The 13,187-nt window shown below is 39.0% G+C and overlaps 1 protein-coding gene across 2 annotated transcripts in view; it reads right to left on the bottom strand.

The window, feature by feature from the left end:
* LOC139959566 (uncharacterized) overlaps positions 1-13,187 on the bottom strand; it is a 66,824-nt gene that overhangs the window by 10,975 nt on the left and 42,662 nt on the right. The window contains exons 8-14 of one of the 2 annotated variants that reach the window (XM_071957285.1): positions 11,672-11,725; positions 10,080-10,148; positions 8,831-8,920; positions 7,633-8,115; positions 7,288-7,431; positions 4,928-6,712; positions 953-1,219 (exon numbers count right to left, since the gene is read on the bottom strand). In XM_071957285.1, the coding sequence (XP_071813386.1) occupies positions 953-1,219; positions 4,928-6,712; positions 7,288-7,431; positions 7,633-8,115; positions 8,831-8,920; positions 10,080-10,148; positions 11,672-11,725 (2,892 nt within the window). The remainder of the gene's footprint in view (positions 1-952; positions 1,220-4,927; positions 6,713-7,287; positions 7,432-7,632; positions 8,116-8,830; positions 8,921-10,079; positions 10,149-11,671; positions 11,726-13,187) is intronic. The other variant, XM_071957286.1, reaches the window with a different exon arrangement.

Genomic DNA, 13,187 nt, shown 5'->3' with positions numbered 1-13,187 from the left:
ATAAATGCAAATCTATCCATTCATTGATCAAGACCACCTAATCAATTAACAAATTGTAAAACTGCCCATAAAAATAGCCAACTGGAATTTATCAACAAAACAAATTAATTTGAAAATTTACCACAAAAGTTGCCGATCAGCAAATTTCCCTTCATTTTCTTAAATTAAAATAATCTTTTCGATGCTTTTGCCTATAGTAATCACACTTGGCTTTTTATGCCACATTTTTGAAGAATGGCTCTCACCCTCGAGCACCAATGATGGTGCACAGAGTAGCCAAATGGTGTAATCCTGTTACACCAGACCACACCACAAGAGCAAATGTTCAACGCCTCATGCTAGGAAAAAAAATAGCAACTGTTCACGATTCACCAATGTAAAGTATTTAGGTTAGAATTAAATATAAACGTCATTACAATGTTGTTAGTTCTCTGCACCAAAGCACCAAAAGCTTTGTTAAGATGTTTAATGATAGGTAATTCACACACTACTACTGAGCACCAGTTAATATAAAGTAGATCCTTCCCAGCAACTACTAGTTCACCGACTACGGACTACCGACCAACCCAAGTGAACAAAACAGAAAAATAAATAAATACAAAACAATGCACGTGGAAGCATCTTCTTAGCAAGAAAAAGCTGTTCCTTTTCCCTCTAAACGCAGCATCTTTTTTTTCAAGTAGCCAGATTACGACACAGAAAAAATTGATGGTTTTTAGAGTGAAATATAAAATGCGGTTAAATACATGTTAGTCCCATAAATACTGGTGTCGGGACAGACAAGCAAGAGGTGTTATGTGGTGCATGGATGGTTACTGGAGGGAGAGTGGCGGCTGGATGGACGTATGGGTGGAGGGACGAACCGACAGCCCTTGACCAGAGGCAAAAAATTAACCACCGAAGCATAGCAGCTATTTTTTAAATCTTTTTTGAATTTTTTTTTTTATTATACCTTCTTTTGGAGTAGGATCAGCTCTCGCTGAATCGAGCGATTTTGCTCCTTGTATCTGCTGCACTCAATACACTTAGCCTGATACAATTTTCGGAGCTCCACTTCTTTGGTGGTCACATCTAAAAGTTTGTGGGTCGCAATCCTCCATTTCTTTTCCATCGACTGGACCTGGCTTTCCAGCGCCGCTATTTTGGAGGCCGCTTCAGCCTCACGGATCTTACAGCTTTTATGCTTACTCCCCTTGGATTCTTTACTAGACGTCAATACCTGATGATTGGACCGAGAGTAGTCGTGACATAAGACAATAAGATCCCGACAAAAAGATTTAAGCCTTCTAGAAAGGTTTGCAGGACCACTGCAAAATCTCTGTACCAACACAAAGCTAACACTGCCCCACCTCCAGCCCCCCACCTCAAAAAAATAAAATATCTTCAAGCAAAGTTTAAATACATGTAGGCTAATCACTTTAGTGTTTGGGTACTTTTTGAGTAATTCACATAATGCAAACTGTTCACTTATTGGTTTTTTCACCCACCCATGCTTGATATTAGATCATGAAAACTCACAACCTTTGGAAGTGACTTGTTTTGTGCAGTGCAGTGCCTTATCCTGGTAAGGCAGTGCCTTGTTATGTAACTTATCCTGGTTTAGCTGACTTTTCCTACAATAAAATCTACCAGTCTTTCTCTTAACATCATCAGCCTCGTGAAGGTGATTATTAAATATTTCACAACCTTATCTGTCGTCTGCATCCAATACAGCTCATTTTAGTCTAACACATGGGATCTGAATTAATTTACCACGAAGGCCAAAAAGAAACCTGTTGGCCCAAAGGGCCAGAGGGAACCAAAATCTCACTACCTAGATTAAGCAATGTGCAGCATAGGCCAGTAAAGGTGGCCCAAGCATAAGGCCTTACAGGGCCACATACGTAAAGTGGTTGGGCCAATATGGCTTGGCGGGCTGGATTGGAATCTTTTGTGAGCCTTTTGAGTGCACATACTCTAACACCATGCATATTCATCACCAATCACAAATCACCAGTAAGGGTGGTATAATTAATTAAACTTCCTTTTCCTGTTCCTTACATCCCCCTCCCCCCCCCCCTCCCCTCCTCCATTTCTGATTAGCTTACAGCAAACTTTAACAAGTGACTGTAGCCTTAAATTGTAGCCTTAAAAATCACTATTTTGGGTGATTTTTTTTTCCATAAACATATTTAATTTTTATAAATATATTATTTAAAATTAGTTGAAATTTCTTTCAAAACTAGGGAGTGCTTTACATGAAAGCAGTACCAGAAATAATAAGGTCTATGACATTAATGGAGGGAGTCATTTTGTTCCAATGAATCAACAGGCTGACTGCTGTGTTACTACACATACCATTCCAAGCATCTTGAAGCTATCAACATTTGTGCTAATACTCCTGCTCACTCTATCCTTGTTAGGTTTCCAAATAAAAAAAAATCATAAAAATAAATAAAAAATTGATAATTTCAAAACTGAAATTTGTAATTCATGGACTTTCTAGTGACATTGATATCCAATTGGACTTATAATACGAAAACAGCAAAAAAAATCTGCAAACCACTGAAAGTAATAATTACTGCTTAAGGTCATTGGGCTGACCACACAGGGATGCAGAACAGTCCAAGATTTGATTGAAAGCTAAGATGCTCCCAGAAAAGTGGACTTGTAGGTGGAGATGAAATTACTTGATATTTAGAATTGCTAACTAACTAAAGCACCTTGTTTCATTATCAGGTCAAACATCTTTGCTGGATAATTTAACAATTTTATTCAGATTTTGTTTTCATTTATTGGATGATTTGTTCATTACATTATATCCTCTCATTTGTGCATTTTTCCTTCGTTTATTTGTTCATTTGCTTACTTGTTTTTGGTTACATTTCCAGGAACCTTTCAACCTCCAATTTTCCTTCATGTAAAATAATTGTTCTACATCCTCGAATGTTTCTCTCCCCCCTTAAGACGGGTACAATTATAAAGATTTATAAAGATTATATGATTAAAATTAATGAATGGTAACATGAAAAAGCTGTATAATATGATGTTAAAGTTGTGAAAATATAAGATAGTGACCACAACAAAGGAAAGTCAGTACTAAAGGGATTAACAGAGAAACTGACTAGAAAAATATCAGGTAAAAAAGGAGGGCATAAGAAGAGGAAAAATACTCTTTCAGTTAGACATTCCAACCAATGACCTAAGGCATACAGATCCTATGCTCTATTGACTGAGCTACCCAGCCTTGAGTTCATCCTAAGTTCCTAACCTGTTGTTTTCCTCTCTTTTCTGGATTTACAAGATCCTGTGCTCTATTTACTGAGTTACCCAGCCTTTAGTTCATCACTGAGCTACCCAGCCTTTAGTTCATCCTAACCTGTAGCAGTCCTCTCCTTTCTGGATTTACAAGATAACCTTCTATTATTACTATTTCCTAAAACATAAGGTAATCATGAGAGTTCCTCCATTCTTTAAAAAGTGATGAAGATGTGAGTCAGCAGCAGCAGTGACATAACAGAGAGAGAGAATTGGCAGAGTGGAGATCAAGAAATGTGGAATGGTTAATGGATATACTCTCAGTAATAGGTGAACACTGCTGGCGTTGGATGTGGCCCCCCCCCTCCTACTCCCCTACCTTGCTCCCAGGTAATCAATACACAATACAGTCACATAATACATGAGCCTATTTAGGCTAGGCCCACACTGATTCGATTCCTAGTTAATGGAGAAATAAACATTGTTTTTTTCTCAGTTTCTGTTACCCTGTTATTTGGCTGTGTATAAATCACTGACCTTTTGGGTCAGCATGCACCCTCCCCCTCCCCCTCCCCCTCCCTCTCACCTGTTTATTAACCTAGCTGGCTGAATTTCAGAAACAAAGTTCCTGAACAAAATGAGTCCAGGAAGAGGAGGGGAATGCAATTTTTTTGTAAGATCCCTCAAGTCTTTCAACCATCCAGTGACAACTGGGCAATGACCAGACAAGTTGATGGGGTATATTTATCTTACATTACATGGTTAAAAGCGGTTGAATTACAAGTTCTTTTAAAGGACACATGCTTCTGTTAGACCACACATATTGAGTAATTCTCTGCAAGCAGTAGAGTACCAAAATACACACCTTAAAACATTCACAAAAAAATGACCAATATTCGATTATCCTAACACAATTATTATAAACTTCATCACTTATGGTTGACAAAAGATCCTCATTGTTAGGTCAATCATGAAACCAAATTTGACAATATTTAATAAAATATCAAACTTATGTAAGGCTACCTTATTCCAGGGAGAGGACTTTTATTTTCTTCCACAAAACTTACCTGAAAATCCAAAGACATCTTTAGGGATCAAAGTTGGTTGGATTAAAACTAAAAATGGTGACATTTTTAGAACTTCCTTTCGGACGGCAGTTTGCCTTTTTCTCTGAAATGGCTAGTTCTTCTAATCAAGATTTATATATTTTTTGGATTTCTCTATGGAATTGGTTTGCTCTTAGTTCTGTGTGATATATTAGGTGTGCCTCCAACACTTCTAAATCTTGAATATCTCACTGTCTTCTCTACAATGGACGAGCAATTTCGAAGCCAAAAGTATTACACTATCTTACCAATTTGCACTAGGACAGGTTCAGAGCGATACTGTTAAACGTAAGCATGTCTTACCAATTTTTATCTGTGGTGCAGACTGACAACAAAACACCTAACATATCTGACCGATTCCTCTACCACGGAGAGAATTTTGCTGCCAAACGAATTTACAATATCTTATCATCTTCCCAGATGCGGAGACTGTCACCTTCAAACCATCCCTACCTTGCCATTTTCACCCCGTAATAGACACTCTCAGTGTAACAGAGAATCTCACTGTAAAACTCAGTGCATTTTACCCTTCTCTAAGTACTAGTAAAACAGTCACAGTGTAGCCCCGTACCATCCTATCTTACCTTTTTCTCGGCACTGGAGAGTTTCGCTGTCAAGTCCTGTATGCGGTCACTCATCAGTTTCATCTCTTCCTGGTTGGTTCTCTCCACCTGCGTCTGCTGCTCCTCAAAGACACGGTGCTTGATCTCCCGTTCGTCCTGCTCCTTCTGCGCGACGGTCAACTGCGACCTCAGTCTCTTCACCTCCTTCTCCAAGCGATCTGATTTGCTGGTCAACTGCTCCTGTGTGCTGGACAGACAGTGGTCCTTGGACGCTACCTCCTCCTCAAGACGGAGCACTGCCTCTGCTTTGTCCTTCAGAGCATCTGATAACAACTGCAGCTGCTTCTGGTAATCCTCTGCCTGTGTGCTGATCATTTGCAATTGTTCCTGCTTGCTAGCCATCTCCAGTTCAAGGTTTTTCAGCGCCGAATCCGAGCTACTCCGTGCTCGTACCAGCTCTTCCTTCAGCTGGGCGACCTCCTGCGTCGGTTCACCTGCCCCTACGAGCCCCTCAAGATGCCTCTGTTCGAGTTTTTCTACTTTGTCTTGCAACGACTTTGCCTCAGCATTGGCAGAATCTAAGTTGCTGTGGAGTTTATCGTTTTCCTTCTTCAGTTTGTCGACCTCGTGCCTGTGCTGCCTCCATTCCGATTTGACACGTTTCATCTCCTGCTGCAACATCTCGAGTACTTCCTCTTTAGCTGCAATCTCTCGGGTGCTCTCCTCTACCTCCTCCCTGAGTTTTGTGCTCTCGTCGTTTAAGTTTGTCTTCTCCGTGGTCATGACACTTAAGGCCTCCTTTAACTGATCAATCTCCTCCTTATACAAAATACTTTCATCCTCTCTCTCTACATTAGAGTTTCCCAGTTTCTCAATCTGAGACTGACACAGTTGGACTTTATGCATCAAGCTATCTCGCTCAGCTTCGACTGCTGAAATCCTTCCTTCTGCTTTCAGCCTCAAATCCTGTACCTGAGTTAGCTGTGCTTCTAGTTCTGTCACTCTGTGTGGACTAGCCACCGAGGTCTCTTCCACTAGTTTATCATACTTCACCTGTAAGTTACCCCGAGTTTCCTCCACCACCTTTAACCTCTCATTTAATGCCTCAATTTCGTCCTCCTTCTCCCCAATCTCCGCCCTGAACTCTTCCAATCCTTGAGATGAAGCATCCGAGGTCACTTTTTCTTCTTTCTCCTTCAGTTTATGTCTTAACATCTGTGTACTCCTATTGGCACCTTGTAATTGTGCTAGCAGTCCTCGATTCTCCCTCAGAGCGTTATCGAGTTGCTCTTTTAAATCGGTTGCCAACTTGTCCCCGGTTTCCTCGTTGCCGGGCGTGGCCTGAACGAGGGACTGCTGCTCCACGATAACATATTCATCCTCTTGTGATGCCAACCGTTTCTCCAGTTCCTCGCATTTCTGCTTCTGGGCTTCAACGACCGTCCGTTCCTGCTTTATCTCGTCTTTCAGTCCCAGATTTTCATTTTCCAAGTCGTCTATCCTCTGATTTAGCCGGTTGATGATGTCCAGAGTTGCCTCTCGTTCTTCCTTCAGTTTCGTCCTCGATGTGCTTCTCTCCGTCTCCATCTCCTTCAGGTCCATCACCAGCTTCTCAAAGCGGGATTGCAGGTTGTTGTAATCCCCGCATTTCTTCTCCAGTTCGTCTTTGACGGATCCGACCTGATCCTGTAGCTCCCTGTTTTTCTGATCCGTCAGTTCGGCAGCATTCTTCATTTGCTTCAGTTTCATCTTCTCATCCTCCATTTCTTGTTCCAACTTGCTTCTATGCTTGACCAACTTCTCCATCTGAACCAGCCAAAAGCAAACCAAAAAAAAAGCCAAAACTAAGAGGTTACTATTTTTGTCAGCTAACAGTTTGGTTGAATTTGATAAAGTACATGTCCACAGGAAAGAACCGGCACAATGGCGCAGTTTAGACTCCATCATATAATTTCTTCCCACCCCAGTGGTAATTATTCTCATCAATTCAAGAAAGTAACAGCCTCTGTCCCAATTCTTATATGTAAAGTAGTTTTAATCTAAAGACTAGTTGTTATACCCACAATCAAATCTTGTCAATGTTTATAAATAAATTTATATTTATCTCTCAATATAAGCTAGTCTTTGACAGGGAAATGGGAGACTGAGTTTCATCTTTTCCCTAGAACAGTGGCGTGTAGCCGAAAGGTAGAGGGGGTACATGAATGTGCTATAAAGGGAAGGTAGGAGGGAGAGGGGGGAGCAATTTATCTCATTATATCAGTTTACCATTGACAGGGAAGAGGGAGACTCAGTCTTAAGTTTTTTCCTTATTTCACTGGAAATCAAGTGACAGAAAGAAATATACAAGTTTAACATCATTTTTTTTTTTTTTTCCATACCTGATTCAACAATTCCACATCTGCAGTGTTTTCAAGAGGGTATTTCCGTAAAACTTCGATGCCGTCCACCAGCTGAGAATTTTTCATCTTCAGTGAGACATTTTCATCCTCGACAACTTTTAACCTAGCTTTGAGGGCATCAACCTACAAAATTGACAGAAATACAATCGGTTATATCAGTTATATCAGGACAAAATGGAAATAGACCAAAGAGAAAAGTTAACACAAAAGAGGTGAAAAATGATTTACTCCCTTAAAAAGAATTGTGAAGACAATTTGTAAATAACCAACAGGTACTAAAGTACTTGCAACCTTGTCATATTTTCTAATTAAGCCTCAACTCACAGCTTCTCCTAATACTTCGTTAATTTCCCCGCTTTGCGTGTCTGCGATTCCTTTATCGGGGCTATCACTCCTCCCTTCTGGCTGTCTCCTCTCCAGGCATGTCACCGCGTCGAAAAAGACTTCGCTCTCGCTGGAGAGCCTGCTGGACGTCGAATCTCTTTTGGAGTCTTCTCGCGAACCCCTTCTTGACCTCCTGTCTCTGATCCTTTGAGATGGAGCTCTGAGTTTCTGCTCCTCAATGACCTCTTCTGCCTCTATTTTATTGGAATCAACTTCCGTGACCCCATCTTCTTTGGTCGGCTTGTCTGGAACACTCTCGGACACATCTTCAATTTTCTGAGTTAACAACGTCTCTTCATCGAGGGGGTCGGTGACGTCCCCCGAGTCACGGGCTGTCAGGATAGCCTTGTTGAGGGCGATGACCCATTTGGTTCGAATTGCAGCAGTCATGGCACTTAGTACAATCTCATCCTCTGACCTCATCTACAAATTAGAAACGGAAAAAAGTGCATTGTAATTTTCTTTCAAGAGAGGGGATAGGTTTTTATCCTTACTTACAAGTTTAGAAAGATATTGGTGATTATATAACCCCTTTATTTTCCTCTAAATTCAATGAGAAACTTTCTAGCATTTTGCCAGAACCATGTTATATGTACACATAACTGGGGGGGTATCCATAATCTAACTGAAAAGATATATGTAGTTTAAAACTTCTTGGTTGTTCCTTTATCTCAAGAGTTACAAACACTAGCTTGACTGCCAGTTTGTAACCAGAGTTTATATTATCCATGTTGTAATGAAACAGGAAGAACTGCTGTTTGAATGGCTCAAATCAGAGTGCAGTCTCTGTTCCTTCTCTTGTGATTACTCATATCATGATGACCAAAAAGTTGATAGTACACTGGAAATATTTGTTTATTTCCACAAACAACACAACATTCAACATGGATTAATGTCTGTAATATTTCAAAGACACTTAGGAAGTTGGTATTCCCATTTGGAAACCAGGGAATCTAATCATGAATGTTGCCCTCTAGTTTGCAAGGCAAAGTGGATGCTCTTTCTCCACTGTCTGTCAATTTACAAACATTTTCTTAAGCATTACGTTCCTTAAAAAAACATGGAAACACTTTTGAGTAGGATTTCAGACAAAAGCTACTCCAGGTATTCTCAGGGAAAACAATTTTCTAAGTTTTACCTTCACTTTAAATCCATAGTTACGGCCAACGTTAAAGTCCACAGCCTCCAGAGAGCCAGCTAGGTTGTATGAGCCTTCCAAATTGCTTACCTACAAATTGAATCATGTTTGAAGTTAAATGTACAATGCAGGAGGGATTGTGGAATAAAATTTATCTGTTACGTACATAGTCACACTTTTCAATATGGTCTTCGAATCGTGGCACAAATTCAAAAGTTACTGGGTTTTGTATGTACACAGTACCTTGTAAAAGTCAACACTTGAGGTTAAACATGGTTCATAAAATGTGACCTCTTAGAACACTAAATGATATTGTTCCAGGGGGCCACGGAGATGAAGTATAGATCAGATTTTTTGCAGAGTTTTCCAGAAGGTAACTCTTCTTTGGTATACAGAAAAGTTTAACTCACAACAAAGGAATAATTGTAAACAGTTGATAGAAACTTTGGAAAAGATCTACTGGAGGTAATAACAAATTCTGCTTTGCTTTGCTCTGTGACTAATCCTAAAACACTTTGACCAAAAACATTTTCTTTTCACTGGGAAGTGTTTCCCACCTCAGGAAGTGTGCCAACTGGAATGACAATCAGGTATGGGAGACTGGGAGCTACTGTATAGATACTGTAGCAATGTAAAGGTGAAGGAAACGGTACCTGAACCACTGAACAACTAGGCCAACTTTGGCCATGTGGGAATCTCAGAGTCAGACCAAACTCAGTGCAGCAACAGTTAGACATAGAGACAACAATAAGCAAAGTCTACATAGCACGACTACATAGAATGATGATTAAATATTTACCATGGTTAAATAAAAAATAATAAAAACAAAATTATAGTTCCTAAAATACATAATAAATGTTGGTATTTATCTAAAGGTCATCATTATCCCTCACAAATATGCTAGAAAGTCCAATAATGGTCACTCATACTAGAACTCCAATAGGCATTATATAACAACTCTGAACTCCAATAGGCATTATATAACCACTCATACTAGAACTCCAATAGGCATAAAACCACTCTGAAAGCATTTTCCCTGTGTGAGACAAGTAATGGTCTTAAACTAACCCCACTTGTTTTAATTCTGGCAATAATCTGGATGGTCACAACCTTTGGTATATATGATAATTTTGAAAGACTAATTATAGCGGTGCTCAGAACACCAAGATTTTGGGGGATATTACTGGTATCCTTATAGCCGACCAGACAGCTTTGCATAATTTGCTTTAAATCCTCCAGATTAACTTACATCATCTTTAGAATCTTTGTGGAAACTGAGTTTGTTGTCTTTCAGAACGAACCAATGTTTAGTCCAATCCTGCAAAATGAAAGAAAAGAGGGTAAGCCGTTAGGACTGCTAAACCAAATGGCACGATGGTGGGGTGGGAGAGAGGGGAGGGAGAGGGGAGGGAGAGGGGGCATAGTGCCCCAATCGTAAACCTATGTCAGGTTCTATCAATGTAATGCTGTTGATTGTATGAATCTAGTCATCTTGCAGTGTATGACAGTTCTGAAAGAGAGAGCGTGGTAGATTGAGAAGGAGGGCCCTAGACCAGCATGGGCTGTTCAATGTGAGAGTATACTGTGCTAACAGGTTACCAGGTGCCCTAGATATGGTAGAGTGTTCGTATTTGTTGTCAGAAGATAGACGTACTAAAGTGATGAGTGAAGTAAATATGCTTATCTACTGCAAAAAATCTGTGTAATATCTTTTGAGCAGTCTATTTTTATTCTTTTCTTTCTTTCACTGGTTGAATGTAATTGTCTGTCCATCTGTCTACTTTGAATGTGTCTTCTGTTTTCATTTAGTTTTGCCTTTGAAGAAGAAACTGCTACATGAAGGATCGAAACGTCAGGCAGTCTATCACAGTTTCTCTACCACAGTTGAATGATTGGCTTTGAATGCAGCCTTATTTTACTTCACTTGTTTGTTCGAACAGGCAGAAAGTCACGAATATTGTTGTTTATGTTTCCCACTGACAGAGGTTAAAAGATGCTAGTACATCAAGAAATGTCGCAAATGCTTGCTTTAATAAAAGGTATGATATTTCATAAAACAACAAACTTTTATCATGGAACATTTAGTACTCACATCAGAGCAAACGTTCCTTCATTTACAATGACATTACCAGCTTTAATATGCTTGCACAAATTGTTGTGTGATAAAAGGGTCATAGACTAGAGATAAAATGGGCATGGGTACCAATCAATCATTCTAAAACAACAACAAGACATCAGACACTTGGTTATTAAAGGATCTTCAATTGTCTGACAGAAACACCTCACGTGTAATGTTTGGAAACTGTGTTCACGCATATGCACCTCATTTGCAATGCAAATTGAAAACAGAAACCTCTGACATGGCTGGGCAGTTACACTTTGTGAACATTTCTGGACTTGTTACCGAGTAGAAATAATGATAAGAGTTTGGGGATCAGCATGTTAACCTATTTATGTAGGACAACAAGAGGACATATAAACCTTTGTAAAAAGGTGAAGAAACATTGAAGCATGTGTTACATCTTTCGGAGACTCTTTAAATTCTGTGCGTACAGGAGACACCCACGATTTAAACTCATTGTGTTTACACAATTTATATACTGTATATGTTTAATGTGAAGAAACCTGTTATCTTGTGTACTGTATATGGATAAAGGATCCCAGAAGGGAAAAACTTCCATATACGTCGGTGAAGACATACAAATCCTGTGTAAGGGAAGACGTATCTTTAATCGTGTGGGTGCGGGTGAAGGAAACAAATTTAATTGTTAACCCCGCACTCTAAACCAACAAATACATCACCTTATCAATAACACCAATCTAGTACTACTGCATACTTACATTATCGGTATCGCCCATTAAATTCAGCCAACCATTCTTGAGATGGTAAAGACCCTACGAGAGAAAAAGATGAAAAGAAAAAAAATTGTGTTTTATCTTAATTTGTTAAATTAGCAATCATCTTCTTTACCATCATAACAAATCTCTTATATTCATTGATTGCACCATTTTGGACCACATCCCACCCAACTCTACCCCACCAACCCTACCCTCCCCCCCCTAAAAAAAACCAAAAAAAACCAAAAAAAACCAAATAGTTTTCCAAACTATGCCTAAATCCCACAGAACCAATGTCCTACACACTAACTTCATCATGGGAGTTGTTGTATCACCACAATATCTACCATCATCACACAGTGTGATAACTTTAGCCAAACCTTGTTCTACAGAAATGCAGCTTAGAAGAATTTTATAACATCAATAAAAAGTCCGCTTCAAAAGGGCTGACAAACCGGCACTTAACAACTACACTTTGGACTTGTTTTATTAGTAATATAATCTAGTAATGAAGCTAGAAAATTTGCAGGTCTGCTTTAGAACGTTCTCTACATGACATGTGTCACCTCTGTTGATTTTATCTAAAATGGAGTTGTTTTTCACAATTGACCAAACCCATGAAGTAACAGAAAATGTCTTTCTTTACTTCGAACTTCTAACTTGTCAAAGTGCATGAAACAAGGTAAAAATACACTCATGTTCTCAGCTTTTTTGTATTTATGTAAGCTTGACAGCTCCTGTAGTCTGTCTTAAAACTAGAACTACCCGAACCAACTGCATATTAAAACGATGGAATGCAAACTATACTGTCATAAAACTAGTAGATGAAATTCCGACTCTAAAATGCCACATTTAAATCTACCTCAGAACTATTCTTAATAATCCTTAATCAACTGGTAATTTAATCATGTCACTCTACGTCTGAACATTTTTGTCATCCAGAGACCTTCTTGTATACTGTACAAGACATATAAATTTAGTTAACTTCGAAATATCAAAACTTAACTTCTGAAATAAGAAAAAGACTTGAGCAGTCTACCTAACATGAAAGGTAGTGCTCTTCTAAAGCTACAATTAAAACAAATGTTGCCAATTTAATGCACCTATAAATAAATATATGAGTGAAAATACCAACTGGATATAACCATCTCAATGGCATGAACACCTTTACACCACTAACATCACAGAAACAGCTTTCTCCTAAAACAAACACCAACATGATGTACATTTTAATTTACAGGATTCACTTACGAAGCTGACCTTCATTGAGATACCCATGAAAGTCACAGGTTGTTTTAATATCAAATAGACAATTTCAAATTATTACAATCTTTTAATCCTAACCTTAAGGTTGGGGGGGGGGGGGGTTAGAGCCCCTAGTCAATATAGCAACAGGGTTAAAGTTATATCATGCTGCCTTCTCTCAAATCATGTTCAGTATGCAAGATACAAACATCAAAAATTATTTAAAAAAACTCTGGCCATTGACAGGGATTTGTTTGAGAAGAACTATTTGAAA

The sequence above is a fragment of the Apostichopus japonicus genome, chromosome 19 (assembly GCF_037975245.1).
Source record: "Apostichopus japonicus isolate 1M-3 chromosome 19, ASM3797524v1, whole genome shotgun sequence".
NCBI lineage: Eukaryota > Metazoa > Echinodermata > Holothuroidea > Aspidochirotida > Stichopodidae > Apostichopus > Apostichopus japonicus.
Note: the sequence above shows the minus strand (reverse complement) of the source record. Positions and strands in the feature narration are given on the sequence as shown.